This window comes from Clupea harengus, chromosome 17 (genome assembly GCF_900700415.2).
Source record: "Clupea harengus chromosome 17, Ch_v2.0.2, whole genome shotgun sequence".
Classification (NCBI taxonomy): Eukaryota; Metazoa; Chordata; class Actinopteri; order Clupeiformes; family Clupeidae; genus Clupea; species Clupea harengus.
The window spans coordinates 7,832,492-7,852,299 of NC_045168.1; the positions used below are offsets into that span (position 1 = coordinate 7,832,492).

The 19,808-nt window shown below is 40.0% G+C and overlaps 1 protein-coding gene across 1 annotated transcript; it reads right to left on the minus strand.

Annotated features, from left to right (window-relative positions):
- Positions 1–477: 477 nt before the first annotated feature.
- LOC105889289 (myosin-7-like) lies at positions 478–14,929 on the minus strand. Its single transcript, XM_031584058.2, has 36 exons — positions 14,729–14,929; positions 14,336–14,479; positions 14,083–14,239; positions 13,879–13,906; positions 13,675–13,783; positions 13,495–13,587; positions 13,319–13,382; positions 13,133–13,231; positions 12,941–13,044; positions 11,226–11,364; positions 10,838–10,956; positions 10,579–10,728; positions 10,322–10,492; positions 9,795–10,104; positions 9,429–9,502; positions 9,069–9,274; positions 8,864–8,987; positions 8,609–8,745; positions 6,899–7,154; positions 4,987–5,229; positions 4,728–4,904; positions 4,491–4,636; positions 4,274–4,364; positions 3,802–4,191; positions 3,577–3,703; positions 3,370–3,488; positions 3,045–3,241; positions 2,762–2,945; positions 2,507–2,672; positions 2,297–2,421; positions 1,891–2,199; positions 1,599–1,802; positions 1,219–1,515; positions 1,027–1,131; positions 833–928; positions 478–745 (listed from the first exon to the last, which is right to left on the minus strand). Exons 1-36 carry the CDS (start codon positions 14,927–14,929, stop codon positions 563–565), a joined length of 5,844 nt encoding a protein of 1,947 aa, XP_031439918.2. The 3' UTR covers positions 478–562.
- Positions 14,930–19,808: the final 4,879 nt, after the last annotated feature.

The window sequence follows — 19,808 nt, forward strand, 5'->3', positions numbered from 1 at the left end:
TCATTCCCTACTTTGAACAAGGGGGGCTATTTTTAGGCCAAGCCCCCTACTTACATTGCCCGAGGGGACACAGGTTCAAGTCTGGCCTGATGTAATTTCCCAATCCTCTCCCCACCTCTTCCCCGCATCGCTTCCTGTCATAACTATCCAAATAAAGGCATTAAAAAAATTTAAATAAAATAAAATAAAATAAAATTTATCGCGTTAATCGCGGCCGCATTAATCGCATAGATTAACGCGTTAACGCTGACAGCCCTACTAATTTGGGTTTTGTAGACATTGATGGCTTTACTTTGCTTATATGCTGATGGACCTGATCACTGAACATTAACATGCAAACTCAAAACAGACAGACTCTGTTTCCGGAACATTAGCATTTTTTCTTTACAATGCATTTTGTATGGCAGATGCTGTGCAACTCAGGTCAACCGGTATAATAGCTGTGCATACAGCACAGGTTTTTTGTCCTAGGTGGTGTGAATTGCTTGGCTGTTCTAGTGTTAACTATAGACCCATGTGCTTAGTAAGCAGATATTTGCCATGCAATATCAATGGATTTTTTTCAATGAATAACATTGATAGTGGATTTTTTGTTAGTGTGTGAATTTACCTTGCCGCCTGCATCACGGCTCTTGGTTCTCATCTTGTTGACCTGAGACTCAGCAATATCAGCTCTCTCCTCAGCCTCATCCAACTCATGCTGTAGCTTGCGGAACTTGCCCAAGCTGCCGTTGGCCAGTTCCTCCTGAAAAACATATGTAGTCACGGAATTAAGTAACAGATCACTCTAGTATGTCTGAATGAAATTAGTGGTGAATTATGGAAAACTTACTGCCTCCTCTGCTGTTCTCTTGTAGGACTTGACCTTCATCTGCAGTTTGTCCACTAGATCCTGGAGACGATGCAGATTCTTCTTGTCTTCTTCAGTCTGTAGATGAAGAGGTTAGTACACGTTGCATTACTGTTTATCTATGTGATGTGAGGGGCACACCAAGACATTTTTCCATTTTATGAAATTAAACTTACCTGGTAGGTGAGCTCCTTGATGCGTCTCTCATATTTGCGGATCCCCTTGACAGAATCACTGGCCTTCCGTTGTTCCATCTCAACCTCATTTTCAAGCTCCCTCACCTATGTAGACACATGAACCAAACATCAAAACTTTATTTTGAAAAGATATCCTTACTGAACCAGGCTTGAACTCAAATCAGTCCTCACCCTGGACTCTAGCTTCTGGATCTGCTTCTTGCCGCCCTTCATGGCGATTTGCTCAGCTTCATCCAGACGGTGTTGCAGATCCTTGATGGTCTGCTCCATGTTCTTCTTCATGCGCTCCAAGTGAGCACTGGTGTCCTGCTCCTTCTTCAGCTCCTCTGCCATCATGGCAGCATCAGTGATGGCCTTCTTGGCTTTTTCCTCAGCATTCCTGCACTCCTGCACAGCCTCCTCCACTTCAGTCTGCAGCTGGGACGTATCACCCTCAAGTTTCTTTTTCTGGTTCAGCAAGCTGGTGTTCTGTATGGGAAGACAAAAGTATTCAAGATAGTCTGTGTCACATTATGTATTATTCAGGAGAACCACCATGTTTAGGATTTTACCTGAGAGTGCAGAAGCTGCACCCTCTCGCTGACGTCCAGCAGCTCCTGTTCAGCCAGTTTCCGGCCTCTCTCAGTCTGCTCCACCAGGGACCTCAGCTCATCCAGTTCAGCCTGCAGCAGATTGTTGCGTCTCTCCACAATTGCAATGTTTTCTTTGAGATCATCGGCAGCACGGACAGCTTCATCCAGATGAAGCTGAGAATCCTACGATGGATACATTTTAGAAATCGTAAATGCACATGGACATATTTGCATCTACAGTTATGACTGAACTCATGTACTGCTTTTTAACCTTCAGATGCCCGTGGAGACCCTTGAGCTGCTTCTGGGCCTCAGATGCCTGCCTGTTGGCCTGGCTGAGCTGGATCTCCATCTCATTGAGGTCTCCCTCCATCTTCTTCTTCAGCCTGAGAGCCTCATTCCTGCTGCGAGTCTCAGACTCCAGGGAGCTCTGCAGGGTATCCACCACTCTCTGCTGATTCCTCTTGGCCTGCTCCATCTCCTCATCCTTCTCAGTAAGTTTGCGCTCAATGTCAGCTTTGACCTGGTTGAACTCCAGCTGAGCTCTAATGATCTTACCCTCCTCATGCTCTAGAGTACCCTGTTGAAATATATAAGCACATTATTATATACACATTGAAGATTCCTTAGCAATTCTAAGAATGGTCTAACTGACCATTTTTTTATTGTAAACATACCTCTGCCTCCTCTAGAGCAGTTTGAATCTCTGCCTTTTCTTGCTCAAGTGTCTTTCTGACCTTTTCAAGTTCATGAATGCTCTTGCCAGTCTCACCAAGTTGCTCAGTGAGATCAGATATTTCCTCTATGGGGTAAACAAAGCTGTGTTCACATATGTTCAATTACATCACTGTTCATGCACATGGCAGTGATTTAATGTCTTTACAAACCTTGGAGGTTTTTGTTCTCCCTTTTCATGGTCTCCAGGTGATCCAAAGCCTCCTCATAAGAGTTTTTGAGTTTGAAGAGCTCAGTGCCAAGAGATCTGGCCTCTTTCTGGGAGCTCTCCAGCTCAGTCTGAGCCTCCTCATACTTCTGCTTCCACTCCGCTAGGACCTGATCAAATTAAAATATGAAATATCTCCCTGCGTTATAACATGAAGTGTCAGAAGTTAAATAATCGTTAGGGGAAATGGGTTTGATACCTTGTCAAAGTTTCTTTGTTTTTTGTCCAGGGCAGCAGCAGCAGCATTGGATCTCTCCACATCTACCATGAGATCTTCTATCTCATTCTGCAGTCTATGCTTAGTTTTCTCCAGGGAGGAGCATTTAGCATTAACAGCCTCCGCAGCTTCCTCTGCATCTTGCAGACGCTGAGCCAGCTTTTTCCTGAGTAACAATAGATTGAAAGTGTGCATTATGATGGTACTAGCCATGTTTAGTCTTTGATATTAAACAGTTCATACAGCGTCAGGTCAGGGGCCTTACTTGGCATCTTCCAGCTCCTCAGTCCTCTGGACGGCATCAGTCTCGTACTTGGTTCTCCACTGAGCCACCTCAGAGTTGGCCTTGGAGAGACTGCGCTGCAGCTCAGCCTTGGCCTCCTGCTCCTCCTCAAACTGCTCCCTTAGGAGGTCAGCATCATGGCGAGCAGACTGCACTGCATGGGCTAGCGCATTCTTAGCCTGGGAAAAATTGATCATAGAAGTAACCTATATTAACCAAAATGAATAATTCATATTTGCCTTACATTATGCTGTTACAGTATGTTCATCATTCATGTAATTCATGTAATAGTATGTTTTCTAAACACCTTGACTTCTTCCTCCAGTTGTCTTTTAAGGTCTTCAACCTGTTGGGTGTAGGATTGCTTGCCTCTAGTTAGCTGAGAGACAAGAGAATCCTTCTCTTCTAGTTGTCGGGAAAGCTCCCCTGTTTGATTGAGACATGATAGTTAGTCATGATAGCTTGTCGTGATGTTAATGTTTAAACATGTTACATCAGTGTAACTGTTATGTACCATTTTCGGTTTGAAGCTTAGCTTTCTGCACAGAAAAATCATTGATGCCGCGCTGGGCTTCTTCATACTTTGTCCTATATTCAGTCATCTGATCCTCCAAGGTCCTGCACATTTTCTCCAAGTTTCCCTGAAAAAAGAAAATTGTTGATGAAAAAAGAAAGATCCAAAACATCTGGACTCTTGATATGTAAACAGTTTTGTTTATGAAAGGTTTTCATGCTTTACCTTGGCTTTGGAAACCTGCTCCATGTTGGAGACAACATCATCCAGCTCCAGACGGAGTTCACTCTTCTCCTTCTCAAGCTTTTGTTTCACTCTCTGAAGGTTGTCAATCTGCTCGCCGAGGTCAGCTACACTGTCTGCCTGCTTCTTCCTCAGTGTGGCAGCGGTGGCCTCATGCTGCAGAGTGGACTCTTCAAGGTCTCTGCGCAACTTCTGGAACTCAGCCTCCCTCTTTTTATTCATCTCAATCTGGGCAGCAGTGGCACCTCCAGCCTCCTCCAGCCTCTCACTGATCTCCTCCAGCTCTCTGGCCAGGTCTGCTCGCTGCTTCTCCACTTTGGCCCTGGCAGCTCTCTCAGCCTCAAGCTCCTCTTCTAGCTCCTCAATGCGGGCCTTTTTTCAAGAAAACATGAATGTGTTCAAATGAAATGTCCTATTGTATACTCAGTTTTTATACGAATTGTTTCCTCTGTACCTGAAGTTCCTTCAGTTTCTTTTGGAGCTGTGCTCCCATAGCTTGCTCATCTTCAATCTTGCTGGTAAGCTGGCTCATATCAAAGTCTTTCCTGTGGTAAAAAAAAACCCAGATTTCATCGTCTTTAGAGTAAACATAATACTTTGTTTTTTGGAAATATTTATTAATGAAATCAAATGGTTTTGGTTTTGTCTCATGTGTCATCCAGAAAACATACTTTTTCATCCTTTCCTCTAGCTGCTGTTTATCATTCTCTAGGTCCATCACATTTTCCTGGGTCAACTTTAAATCACCCTCAAGCTTCCTCTTTGCTCTCTCCAGATCCATCCTTAGCTTCTTTTCCTGTTCCAGGGAGCCCTCAAGCTGAAAAACGGTAGGAAAGAAATAGTTTTTCATTTTTCAGACACCATCGCAATACACAAAGATTTGAATAATGTGATAACTGGACACACACATCATCAACTTGCTGCTCCAGCTTGGCTTTGGCCTTAGTCAGAGTGTTGACTTTGTCCTCCTCACTCTGAAGGTCATCCAGCGTTTGCTGATGAGCCTCCTGTAGAGCTTTCTTCTCCTTGGTCAGCTTGGCAATGATTTCATCAAGAGCTGCCATCTCCTCAGTCAGGTTTTTAACCTAAATGAATAGAAGGAATGAAAACATCTTAGCATAGGGAGTTCCCTTACCATCACCTTGCACCTATTTCACATGCACTGACCTTATTCTCAGTGGCATGTTTCTCTTTCTCCACTTTAGCCAGTGTTAGCTCCAGATCATCAATGTCCTTCTTGAGCTCAGAGCACTCATCCTCCAACTTCCTCTTCTTTGCAGTCAGCTCTGCATTCATCTCTTCCTCATCTTCCAGTCTCTCAGTCAGCTCTTTGCTTTTGGCCTCAAGCTGGATCTTGCTCTTGATCAGACCCTCACAACGTTCCTCAGCATCACAAAGACTATCTTGTTCCTGTGAAGAGTAATTGATTGCTGTAGGTGAAAATGGCCATGGCAGCTTACAGTTTTTCTCAATTGCTTTGGCACATTTTTCCATTCACTGTTTACTTTTGCAAAACAGCTCAAACACAGCCCTTAACAGAAGCTGAAACGACCAAAACACTTTATGATGTTTGCAGAATGACACCACCTTCTCAAAACTTATCACACACCCATCAAAACCAAACATTTCCATCAAAACCTACAATTTGTGCTCAATTGAAAATGTATGTTTTCTCATTTATTTAACAATGGATAACAAAACTCAAACTACAGCTATCAATATCAACCTCTGAAACCATCACTTCAACTTTTGTGCAACACCCTCACAGTATTGACTATTTTACCACTGACAACATACTACAATTTGGGTTTTGTACTGAGCACTCTTGACAATATACTGTCAGAAAGTATTTGAAATCTGAAAATTTGTATACAGAAAAATATTGTTGTTCTGTTTTTGTATTGCTAAATACTATACATGTAAAAGATATTCTAAACAAGGACCTGTCAACACCATTGATTTACATTTGTTCTACTGTGTACAAAATGGCAAAGATTCTGACACAAAAATATTTATTGCAGTCATTTTTCCACATTACATGTATATACTGTATGAAGTCAAAATGACAGGTTTCAATTTACAGTGAAAAGGTCAAATCTGTTCTGCAGTGAACATTCTCCCCCTGCCACCAGTGTGGGCCAGTGTGTTGATTCTGTAAAAATAGTGCAATAGGCTGTAAATACTGTAAATATACAGTAATCAGACTTCTACCGTATATGTTGTGAATTACATTAGTGAAACTACAGTACTACATTGTATTGTGGCAACACACTTTACAAAAGTATAGAAATGGTTGTTGCCAAGAGTGCAAATACAGTGAAACACAGTACAGTAAATTGACTGCAAAGGCCAGCAAAGTGTCATTGTCATTGCCGAACGTACAAACAATTGATGCCACAGTATGACGGCTCAGGTTTGGCTGAACCCTTTGGCCAGCCTCTCTCATGGAGAGGTCATGATTGACTACGTGATCAATTACTGTTGCCCTACTGTAATTTCATTAGAGCATCTTACACGAACGCCACGTCCCCTGACAGGGGCCCCTCTACCCTACCACGGCCTCTTCCTTGTCCTCGTCCTAGTTCTTGCTGAGGTTGTTGGTGGCGGCCTCCTCGATCCATGCTTGGTATCAACTTCAACCTTTTTACCTCTTTTAGAGGTTGAGAACTACTTGATTAGTTGTGCACAGAGAGTTCACACAGGTGCTGACGATATTTAGAATATAGAGAGCAGTTTCAGTTGGCTGCTACTAGGTGTTTGCAATGTGTTGACATGGTTATTCAATTAGGTTTCGTGTCTTTCTCTGAGAAGTGTGTTAACTGTTTTGAAAAGTGTGTTAAAACTCAAAGAAATTTGTGTGAAAGCAATGACAAATAGTTAACCCATTCGCCAGAGAAGACTCTTGCTGTGCAAAGAAGATGTGAGCATTAGATTAAGTTGACCCATGATTCGCTAAATGTGTGAAAGCAATCGAGAAAAACTGTAATGCTCATTTTACAAATATTTCCTTCATCTATATGTCAAACTAATTCATTATTTAAAGCAATTGTTATAAACATTGAAAATAAGCTTTACTCACAGTCTGAACTGTAAGTTGCAGGTCATTCTTCTCTTGGAGGACAGAAACCATTTTCTCCTCCAGCTCTTTTCTACGAGCCTCAGATTTAGCATAGGCCTCTTTCAGTTTCAGGAATTCTTCCTTCATGTTGGCCATCTCTTTCTCAGATTCAGCTGATTTCAACAGGGGCTTGATCTTGAAGTACATCTTCATCCAGGGCCAATTCTTGACACCCATGAATGCACGAACATTCCATTGAATCACGAGCAGGGCATCCCTTAAAATTTGGAAGGGAATTAAAGTTGTATGTGCAACAAACAGGAGATTGTAGAAGAATAGGGTTGATGTGAGTTATTGTCATTATATGGCCATTTTCTCATCTGAGCGGAGGAAGAAATGTGATAGGCATGTTTTTCGTGATTACATTGCAACTCCTGTCTAACGTGTAGCACATGTTCACATTCAAGTTTACCATCGGCTCAACCTTTGTTCCCATATACTGTATTTATAGTAGTGTGTGAGTATGCATTGACTTTAGCGTCAGCAATTTCAACAATTCTCTGTCACATGAATCACATCATTTATTTTTGCCCTCAGAGTTTTTGTACAATAAAACTGGAAGGAAAGGAAAGACCATTTAGCCAAAAAAAGAAATGTCAAATTCTCCACATACAAGAGGGAGAGCTTCTTGGGAACTGAATGCTGAATGCAACATTTTCAATGTAAAAGTGAAAGGCTCTACTGCATTGTGAAGAAATGTGTTGGAAGATGAATATGAGTGATTCCTTGCTGTGTGATCAAGCAAAGGGAGTTGATCTTAAATCTTATCTATTGCAAATATTTTCTACAAATTGATTCCCAACATCACACATTGATAATGAAAGTGTTATGACAATTACATTTATTTAATTAAAACAAACGTCAGGACCCGTATTAACAAAGCATTTTATCTTACCACTGAGAGTATTCCTAAGTCACACTAAAAGTTTCTAACTGAAAGTTCTCTCCAAAAATCCTATTCCCAAAGCTGGCTGACGTCAAGTCATGAGCTTGCTTTCAATGACCTTGGTGATTGATTGATGAGTGACATGTCTGTGCCGGTGATTAGGCATGCGCTTTAGGGCGTATTGCAAAGAAAGCTTAATTAATCAGTAATAACGGAATACGCTACCCAACCCACTATCTTCTAGGAGTTGGTCTTAGTGAGTTATGAGTCCTCTTGACTGCTTCTTAGTTCTCCCAAGGTTAGGTGCTACTATTAGTGCTAAGGGGCTTTGTGAATTACACTAAGAAAGTTGGAGTCCCAAAGTAGATATTGATATGGCCATCATTTTTGGGAATTTCTCCTATATCGACAAGTTAGGAGCTTCTTTTAGCTTAAAGGTGCTTTGTGAAGATGGACCCAGGTCATTCTGTGGAAATTTCCTTTTGTTTTCTCCTTTAACACACTGTATGGTGTCAGCTAACTTAATGATACAGTATGTTCTTTGAACATTTACTCCTATTTGAGCCATCAGTTAGGCAATATTTGTTTTAAATCAACCATAATAAATAAGGTTTTTGTCCCCACTATCATGTATAGACAGTATAGACAATTTTCACAATAATGTATACATGCAGTAATATATAGAAAAACAATATATGTAGAAAAACAAATGCATTTAATGATATTTTCTAGAAGTGGACACTTCGGTAGTATGACTCTCCCATTTAATAAGTTAACCAATTTACCTGCGTGCGACAATCTTCTGGAATTCAATTCTTGCCAGAAGACCGCGGCCACTTGATTGGATACCAGTCATGATAATAGTGAGACGGTCGTCTCTCAGCTCCTCAAGGGCACCCAGGAGACCGGCTTTGAAGAACACCTTAAAATCAACAGTTTGGGCTCAGTGTTTAAAGTTTAGGTTTAAAGTTTCATTAGGCTTAACGAAACGTGCTAATTTAATATTGAAGGTGGTATAGGAACATTATCCAATGAAACACCTTAGTGTGACCAAATCTGTACTGCTCATGGTCAATATCTAGAGATCCCAGCAGTTTCTCTGCTCCTTTTTTGCTGTCCATAAACTGTCCCTCAGGGATAGCAGCAGGATTCAGGATACGGTATCTGAAAAAGATTTAAATGGTCTGTTTGATATGTCCTCTTAATGTTATCATATAGTCAGGACAAAACATTTACAGATTTTACCTCTGTTTGAAGTCTGGATACAGGATCCTGTTGGGGAAGCCCTTTCTGCAGATCCTGATGCCTTCCAGCACACCGTTACAGCGCAGCTGGTGCATGACCAAAGGATTCTCCATGGCCCCAGGAGTCTTGGTCTCATTGGGGATGATGCAGCGCACAAAGTGGGGGTGAGTCGACCTCAAGTTGGTCATGAGCTTGTTCAGGTTCTCCTGTTGTAAGATATTTTGTATTATAAGAGTTCAGAACAGCATGAGTATATCTTTCACAGGTTTAGAACTATGATAATAAAACAGTAATCACTGACCCTGTGTGTAATGCATAGTGAACAGAAACATCATACATGAACTAGTAAGTCATACTGACCCTATGGAGAGCGGACACAGTCTGGAAGGAAGAACCTTTCTTCTTCTTACCAGCTTCCTTGCTCTTTGCAGCATCTGCAGCAAAAGTATAAATGTCCGTAATTGAATGCAGACTCCAGCTTGGAATTGAGGTCGGATTAGATTCCTGATGACCCTAATTTATATGTGGACTGAAATTGTGGATAATAGAAACAAATTGGAAACCCTTGAGTGTGCCCCAGTTTTTAACTTTTGCCAATGTTCTCTTTTTTTCGTATTTGGCAGTTGTGTGCTTGATTTTATATTGATTGTCAGTCCTGGTTCCTCAGTCCTGATTCTACATCTAAATAATAAAGGTCTTGTTTTATGTAATGGATAAATAGCTTACCATCATCAGCCCCAGCATATCCAGCAAAGAGTTGTCCCAGCATCTTCATTGATGACTTTTGATACAGTCCCACAACTGTCTCATTGAGGGGATCCTTGTTCTTTACCAGCCAGTTGCAAATGTTATAATCAACAATTCCAGCATAGTGAACCAGGGAGAAATGGGACTCTGGTCTCCCCTTGATTAGCCTGGGCTTCTGGAAGCAGGCATTTTTTCCCAAGTGGTTGTCATAAAGCTTGGCTTTAAATGTAGCATCACTGGCTTTGGGAAACATGCACTCCTCTTCAAGGATGGACATGATCCCCATGGGCTGTAGTATACACAGACATAAGAAATATCAGATAATTGTTGGTGTGATTTTCTCTTAATAAATCTAGGTCTGAAATCACATTCATGCTTCATAGTAGCACATTGTAAGTTAGTTTTGAAACAAATGTACTGCTCTAGGGAACTAGATCTTAAAATGTGTTAAAAAACGACATTTTAGAATAATGGTAATTATACATATAAACTATAGATATACACACCTTTTCGATGAGTTCAATGCACGCCGCCAAGTCCATGCCGAAGTCAATGAAAACCCACACAATGCCCTCTTTCTTGTACTCCTCTTGCTCCAGCACAAACATGTGGTGATTGAAGAACTGCTGCAGCTTCTCATTAGTGAAGTTGATGCATAGTTGCTCAAAGGTATTTAACTATAAAAGAGATAGATGTGTTGTTGGCCTTTTATAGCATCAGGTTTCTTTTTTAACTAGATGTTTGTTTTGTCGTACAAACTCACATCAAAGATCTCAAATCCAGCAATATCCAGCACACCAATGAAGTACTGGCGTGGTTGTTTAGTGTCCAATTGGCTGTTGATTCTCACTACCATCCAGTTGAACATCTTCTCATATATTGACTTGGACAGGGCTCCAATGGCATAGTACACCTTCGAAATGCAAGGTTAATAATGAAAACATACTTAATACATATATTCAATATACTTATACTTAATTGACAAGAGGACGAAGTTCTGACAAAACTTGCATCTCTCCCACCTGTTGGACACTCTGTCCCTTAGTGACCCACTCATTTCCTACTTTGACCCTTGGGTTACATAAGGCCTTGATGACTTCAGCAGAGTTCAAGTTCATCAGATAAGAAGCCTTGTCTATATCTGTTTTAAGAAACACATACTATATGCAGTTATATTACATTTATGCATTGATACATTTTATGAATACAATTTTGTGACCACGTTTTTTAGGGGAAGCTATTGATCTAAACCTTCAATAGGAGTAGTTATATCATGATGTTTAGTAGCTAAAAAAACAATCTTTGTCACAACCTTGGTTATTATTCAGTGTGGTCATGTAATATTGACTGTAAAGATGCAAAAGCCTGTGGTGCTTTTCATCATAATGAAGCAGTGTTTGGATAACATACCCTCAGTGCCATCAGCCTCTGCCTGCTCCTCTCTCTGCTTCTGCTTGAACTTCAAGTTGCCATAGTGCATTATGGAACCAGTCAGCTTGTAAATGCTCATCTTCTCTTCTGGAGTGAAGCCCAGCACATCAAAAGCTTCCTGTAGCGTAAATAATAGAGTAAGTGGTCACACACCAAAAAACTCAAATCAATCATATTATCAAATCATACCTTAGTGGCCGTCACCAGTGTGTGCGTGTAAACAATACATTTTCCCCATTTAAAGCATGAACACTGGGTGTACCACAAGGATCAATCTTGGGGCCATTACTTTTTAGCATATATATAAATGACCTGCCTTCCATGTGTGATGATGTCGGCATAATAATGTATGCCGACGACACTGTCATATATACTCATGGTAAGAGACCCCACCTTCTCACATCTTGCAAAGCGTTGGCTACTGTCAGGACAGGAGTGTACACATTTATGAATTGTGTGTGTGTGTGTGTGTGTGTGTGTGTGTGTGTGTGTGTGTGTGTGTGTGTGTGTGTGTGTGTGTGTGTGTGTGTGTGTGTGTGTGTGTGTGTGTGTGTGTGTGTGTGTGTGTGTGTTGGGGAGCAGCCTAGCTTTAAATCTTAGGGGCCAACATCTGACAGATCCCATGTCATGTTGTATCTGCTTCCATGTTCTTTGTTCTGTAGAAGCAGATACAATATTTTACTTGTTAGGATTCCTCCGTCCGCTTTATTAGGATTCCTCCGTCAGGAGGAAACCTATTGTTATTGTAGGTATTATTATTATTCTTCTGCAATGGGAGTCAATGGCAGCCCCTAGAACCGTATGGTAACTTTTTCTGAAATTTGGCACACTCATTAAGGACAGTCCTTTCATCACTCACACCAAGTTTCATGTCTCCCACTAGACCACACTAGCGCCACCAACGGGTCAAAGTTTGACTTTTGTTAACACTGTAACTTTTGAACTGTTTGACCGATTTTCAAAAATGAGGTACCATTGGATTCCTTGAATCAAGACAAATTCAACGTTCAATGGCGTCAATTTTCGGTTGTATAGATTTTCCTCTATTCCCGCTTTTCTCAAAAACCTTTTAAAGGCTACTCCTCCTACAATTTTGGTCAAATCGTCTTCAAAATCACCAGAGATGATCTTCAGACCAAGCCTCACAAAAAACTGCGAATAGAATTTTGATCCTCACAACCGTTTGTCCGGTACAGCCACTCAAATTCAGCAGTAAAGCCGCCAAACAGGAAGTGAAGTGATATGACAGCAAATCTTTCAGTGTGAACATGGGTGACAGTGGCGCAGTAGGTAGAGAAGTCGTTTAGAGATCAGAAGGTTGTTAGTTCAATTCCCTGTCGAAGTGTCCTTTAGCAAGACACTTCTTTCTTTTCTTCTTTCCTTTCTTCACTCTTCTTTCCTCTATTCTTTCCTTCTTCCACTTTTCTTTCCTTCTTCCACTCTTCTTTCCAAAATTGTATATATATTTTCCCCTGGTTTCGCAATCTTTGGAGGAATCCGCATCGCTGCTTGCAGCTATATTTATTATTATTATTATTATTATTATTAACATAGTAATACTTCACAAGGACAGGGACATTGCAGGGCTGCTACAGATGAAAACAGATCAGAACCAAATAGACCAATTCTCCAATGTGTTTCTATCCAGCTGTCTTTCAGAAGACTAACTTAAAGGCAACAGCAGCTTTACTCACATCAGTAGCTTGCAGCTCATCACCATCATCAATGGATGCTACTGTGGTCTGTCCTTGGGAGATGAAAGCATAGTCATAGGGGTTGGTTGTGATGAGCAGCATCTCTAAAATGGAAGAACATGGTTCTCATCAGTTTCTTCCTCAGTAAGGGTCATGTGATGTCATGTTATGTTAAAGTTTTGGAATTCTAACCCGGCAGTTCTGGTTTCCTCATAGAGAGGATCTGGTAGAAGATGTGATAATCTCTCTCAGCCTTGAGCTGGAAAGTCACCCGAGACTTCTCCAGGAGATCTGCCAAATGATGAGGAAATAAATGTTTTTCAGCATTTCAGGAATAATAGATTTTGATTTGATGTAATTGAACTGAAGTTCACTCACATGTCTCAATGTCAGCAGAGGCCAGTTTGCCGCTTGCAGCGAAGTGGATTCTGATGAATTTACCCTGACAAAAACATGGAAATCATGTTTTTAGCATTCATAATGCATTGTTGTGCATTGCTAGGATTTTATTACCATTTCTTGAGTGACGTTTGTCAATCCAATGTTATACTTACAAATCTAGAGGAGTTGTCATTTCTGATGGTCTTTGCATTACCAAAGGCCTCCAGAGCAGGGTTACACTGGATGATTTGATCTTCCAGGGTTCCCTGAAGAGAAACACCTATGAGTGTCAATGCCATTATGATTATGGGAAATTTGCATTAAACACAGAAGAGGCACTGACTCAATTCAACAACCTTTTTGTCATTCGGATCCTTCTTGCCTCCACCTACAGCAGCAATGCTGGCAAAGTACTGAATGACTCTCTTGGTGTTCACAGTCTTCCCAGCACCAGATTCTCCACTTAGAAAGAAGGGCAAGGAATTTAGTTTTTATGTTATTATTTTGTACCAGCACTTTATACAGAATTAGAAACAGCATTACTATAGTGTACTTACGTGATCAGGCAGGACTGATTCTCCCTGTCTAAACAAACAAAACAAATACATTCATTTCATTTAATTTTCCTGTTTTTTTTATATATATCTTATATATGTATATGTAGTGATTATACCTAATATATGAAATATCCTTTTTAAGTGTTCCTTAACTGATGTTTGTATACAAACAGATTTGATTAGAATATATGAAGACTTTTTTACCTGACAGCATGTACTGGTAGGCATTGTCGGAGATGGAGAAGATGTGAGGAGGAGCTTCAGTCCTCTTCTTGCCTCTGTAAGCAACAACAACTTCCTGGTTGTACACTGGCAGCCACTTGTAGGGATTGACAGTCACACAGAACAACCCAGAGTAGGTCTGTACAAAGAGACATAAGATTGATCATAATTTGTTTGAACATATCTGACATCTCTTGAGAACCTCCTGAGAAGACACACATGTCATTGTACTCACGTAGATCATCCAGGCTGCATAACGCTCTTTGAGGTTAAACAGCACAGCAGGTTCGTGCAGGAAGGTTAACATCGCCATGTCCTCAATTTTGTCATACTTGGGTGGGTTTTGGGGGTGGACGTCTACATCTTTCACAGTGACAGTCTTTGAGAAGGAGCGAATATGTCAGTCATACAAATCTTTGTTGTGAGGTCATTTTTCACCGGAAGTCAAAAGTATTGTGTTTTTCACAGGCCTGCAATCATGGAAATCTAAATATAATGATGAATATAGATGTATTTTGTAATCTTTAGGTCTAAAAATGACAATGTATGTGTTTAAATAATCTAAAAACAGTCTAAAATATTTTTTTTTATAAAATATGAAAGAATACAGTAAAACGGATTTGTTTACCTTCTCATACTCAGTATCAACGGTGACTTTGTCCCCGTCTCTGCTGACAATGGTTCCCTTCACAAATTCAACCTCAGGATCCACCACGAAGCATGCCCTCTTAATGTCAAAGGGTCGAGTCTGGGCCTCCAGACGCTCCATATCTGATTTTCTCAGAAATGAAGCTGCCGCCCCAAACTCTGCCATAGCAGCATCCCCCATGGTTTAGTCTGTAGTCAGTGGGGGGAAAAAATATGCCCTGTGGAGATAGAACAAGTACCGTTCAAGTCGGATAAACCACAGCAAGATACAGAGAATATCCATAAATTACTCATTATGTAGTTCAATATATCATCATCGCATCACCCATGGTTTAGTCCTTGATAATGTGAATTAGATAGATTGAGTAGATTAGATTGTCAGAATATAAAAATCACATCATAGACTAGCAAGCACAGCTATTTTATCAAAAATATCTCAAGCCTGGCGACTGGATACTGGACAGCATGACTTTTGTTAAAGTGTGTAAATATGACCGACCGCAACTAATCATTAGTCAGACAGTTCACTGTAAAATGGTATAATTCAAGACGATTGTTGATAGAACAAGCACAGTTCAAGTCAGATCAACCACAGCAAGACACGGAGTATATCCATAAATTACTAATTATGTAGTTAAATATACTTTAGAATCACAGTCAAATTACACATCCAGTAAAGATGCCGAGCTCAGAGTTTAAGTAAGCTTAATGTTATGCTGAGTATACTGTATTACAAGTGCAGTATAGACACAAGTTTTAAAACCAACTACAGTACCTTTGATGTTCACTCTCCTAATGATGACTAAAATGAAAAAGAAAATAAAGAGATTACCTATCAAGCCCTAAAATGTGATTGTTAATTCTTAGCATTTGAATGATAAAAGAATCACAATGAACTGTTAGCTCTTAAAGTTTTAGGTAAATTATCATTTGATTAATCTGGTTCCCCCCGTTGTCTTACCTGTGGGTAATGGGATGATAGCCTGGAGTGTGATTAGCCACAACTCCCTGTTATATATACAACAAGCACCCCTCTTATAAGGGCTGTGGCAGAAATAGACAGCTGTTGCACCCCAGTTTGGTTTGAATGGAAAGGTGGGGGCAATTGGGTCATTCAGTACTGTTAAAGGTACAGTAAACAATTGTCTTTGGACCTATACAGTAATGAGGATTTAGAAGGAACAATGAAAAGGTCATGTATCATAATATTTTTTGGAATTCTCTACCTCTTTAGTATTTTTGTGACAGGTTTTCATGCATTTCTTTAGAGCTTTCAGGACATATTTGGTGAGGGTGATGGGGAACAACATCAGTGGGGAAGGAGGTCCAATCCATAAAAGGATGACACATTAGAAATCTGGCTACTCAATTAAAAAAAAAAGTAATTGGTTAAGAATGACCTATACTAGTATGCTGTATTTAGATTAAGCTGGACCGATCATGCTTCTTTAGGAAAATTAGTATGTGTACACATAGCTATTTGTTTTTGATGCTGAGAATGTTATGTTATGTTCAGCGGTAGCTGCATTAAAAAAAATGTAAATGCATTAAACAATGCAATAAAAAACAATGATGTTTTGTGACTTATGTACATAGTAAGTCTGCCAGTGATCTTTATGGTATAATGCTCCATCTGAAATTCTTCAGGTGTTTATGAGTGTTCTCTTGTCGTCACGGGTGCTTAAATGTGTGGCCTAAAACAAAGCCCAGCTGGTGTCTGTGTAAGTTCAGTCAAGGCCAAGGTCAGTCAGCTGTCATCTGATGACAAAGCCTCACTTTGCCCTGTCCCGTTGACATATCATTCCTTAGTCTTCTCACTTAGGCACAAAGATAGCACTATGAGATTCCTGCCGAGTGCCTGTGTTTGATTGAGAAGAACAGCATGTAGCACCTCATCCACTATTGTTACATCAGTGCTGAAGGGAGACGTCTGAAGGTTAAGGTCGTGTGCTAACGGCATCAGTTACTCACAGCTTGAAGACCCCTCTAGGGTCAGTAGTTGACAAGAGTCTGAAATCCATTCAAATTGTTGAAATGTTCATGTAAGGCCATTCTAAGATGCTGCAGTGTTAATAACCATCAGTCTGTGAGAACAGCTGAGGAGCCTCCATAAGGTGACAGAATTGTTTGAGTGCAAGTGATACATTTTTTGGGGAGAGCTGGAGTGTATGTAGTATACCTATTCTAACCACAATTAGGCTGTCACTAATTTACAGGAAGATTTACAGGTAGAGTCTGATGTGGAATTACACAGAACACTGTGAGTAAACAGGGATGCTCAGTCTCTATGGATGGCCTGTACCTGACAAGTATCTCTACTTGATATCAAAGGTGTGCAGAGTTTTTAAGTGATTCCCACACTTTGATTGGGCAAGTAGTACTGTTGGGATGCATTTTTTTGCCCCTTTGGATATTGGACCAGGATGAACACTCTGGGAGTTACTGTGTAAATAGTTTCATATTTTTGCACCAATCTCTCTTTCTTTTTGAGCTTTTGAGCCTATCAACTCCGACTCTCTTGGCTTGAAGACCCCTCAAGAGTCAGTAGTTGACAAGAGTCTGAAATTCATTTAAATTGTTGAAATGTGGATGTATGGCCATTCTAACAAGCTGGGGTGTTAATAACCATCAGGCTGTGAGAACAGCTGAGGAGCCTCCATAAGGTGACAGAGAATTGTTTGAATACAGCTGTGGTGGAATGTAACGAAGTATTTGTACTTCGTTACTATACTTAAGTACATTTTTACGTATCTGTAAAAATAATAGTGCATACTTTTGACTTTTACTCAATTACATTTTGCAGCTATTATCTATACTTTCTACTCCACTACATTTCTACAATATGTTTCGTTATTCGTTACATTTTATGAACATAGTTTCGCCAAAATGTTGCCAACACACTATCAGCTCCAATGATAGCAGAGCGATCATTTGGCAGCAGCACTAGTGGTAGACCTGCCTCCTTTGCATATGTAGCCTAAACATTCAACATGGAACCAGAGTCAGCCTCGGCTGAGCCCTCTGAATTGAGCCCCCCTTGGCCCTATTTAAAAGAACTGTTCAAGTTTAGAATAAGAATGACTCGTGGAGATTTCAGTGCATTTCCTGTCTGCCAAAGAAAGGAGTTGCTGGCTTTAAAAAATTCGACTTCAAATTTGAATGTCCCTGACTTTTGCATATTATATTTAATTCGGTTACTGACATGATATTATACTGTCTAGCGAAATGCATGTTGACATACAGCAATAGCATGAGAATAACATGATTGTACCTGCATTATTTATTTAACGTAGTGGTAAGATAAAGGTGGTATGTTAGCTTTTTTTTATTATTATTATTTTATTTATTTATTGCAAAACAGTATACATAAACATACAGACAAGTGCTCAGAACATCAACCATAAAACAACATCAAATAAGTAATATCAAATAAAATAATAAATAATAAAAATACACAGAACGGATACACTTTGGAAGCAAAGGTTCAATACGACAAGAAAAAAGGATGATACTATGTGGTATGATGATACTATGCTGGTAGGTTAGCTATGTCAAGCTAGCGTGCTAGCTCGACGTCATGGTCTGCTTGGAACAGTGGTGCTTTCCGCCTGTCTCGGCTGTCAGTGGCTTGTCTTTCACTAGAGATGGTGATCACAGGAGACCATGTTACATTGTAGTATAGGTCCTTGTCTTTCTAGGTTGGTAGATTAGTGTTAGTGATTAGTTTGCACTTTCACTTTTCTTATATGGTGCAGGTTAAATTAATCTTACCCCTGCAAATGTTTTAAATTAGGTTGTGAGAATTTTAGTTGTAGGTTAAATAAAATATGATTAAGATTAACAGTGTATTATTGTTATTGTTACTATTTTTATAGAGAAAGCACAGAACACTTCTCAAGCAATATAATGACCTGACTGCAACTACAACCAGAAGGAAGGGGACATTGCCTGCTGGTGATGGTGCTTCAACCAGTAAGCAGCAAAAACTCGAGGACAAAGCCTCTCAGAAGAGCACAGACCTTGCAGTAGCGAACTTTTGCAATCAAATTTCTTTTTCAAGTTACATACAAAAAGCTACAGAAAAGCAAGGCTTAAAATACCGATAGCCATTTGACATATTCTTTTTATTTCTCATTAACTTTTGGCTGCCTGGCAAATTCTCATTTCCCTCTAAATTAATGTATTGCCAATTTCCTCATTGTAAGATCTGCCTTTTTTGTTGACTGGTTCTTGCCTGGCATGCACACTTTGTGCCTAGTCTTGGGTTACTACTGTGTTTCTCCCTATACTGCTATTAACAGAGCACAATGTTTTGAATAGTTTTACAATTCAATAAATGATTTAAAGACATAACATGTTGTCTTAATTGGTTTGGCTTAATGGTATTAACTTTGAGAATAATCCCTGGTAGATAACTTGTTATCTGCAGAATTGTAATTACTTATTACTTTTACTTAAGTAGGAGTGTTGATGTAGTACTTGACTTGTAGTACTTTTGCTGGGTATTTGTACTTTTACTTAAGTACTAAGCTTCAGTACTTCCTCCACCACTGAATGCAAGTAAAAATGTGTTGGGGACAGTGGAAATGTGTGTAGGAAACCTGTTAGGGTCCACCACATTAATGGTCACTACAAACCAACAAAAGCCCTCCAACAGTAAGTCTGCATAGATGTTGGCTTCTGGCTTTGCAAGGAAGTGCCACAGTTTTATTTTGTCTCTGTGCTGCACCGTGACTGCCTATGAATTGTTTCTTTATTTGAAAAGTAATTTACAGCAATGTCAGCGAAACTCTGAAAACAAGTAACCCTAGATATAATAACATGTGGGGTGTACATGATCCAGAGTGAGTATGGACAAGTAAATAATGTGAAAAGCTGCCCTCACACACATATTGTAATGTGGAGGAATCATACATTTTCTGAGGTCTCCCAAAAGTATTTTATGGTGTTTTAAATGTGTACCATTATGTCCATGTAAACAATTGTGATGTCAAGCTCTTCTTTCCATTTCAAAGTTTGCCACTGTAACACACCCTATCCCTTAATAAAGAGTGCCCTCC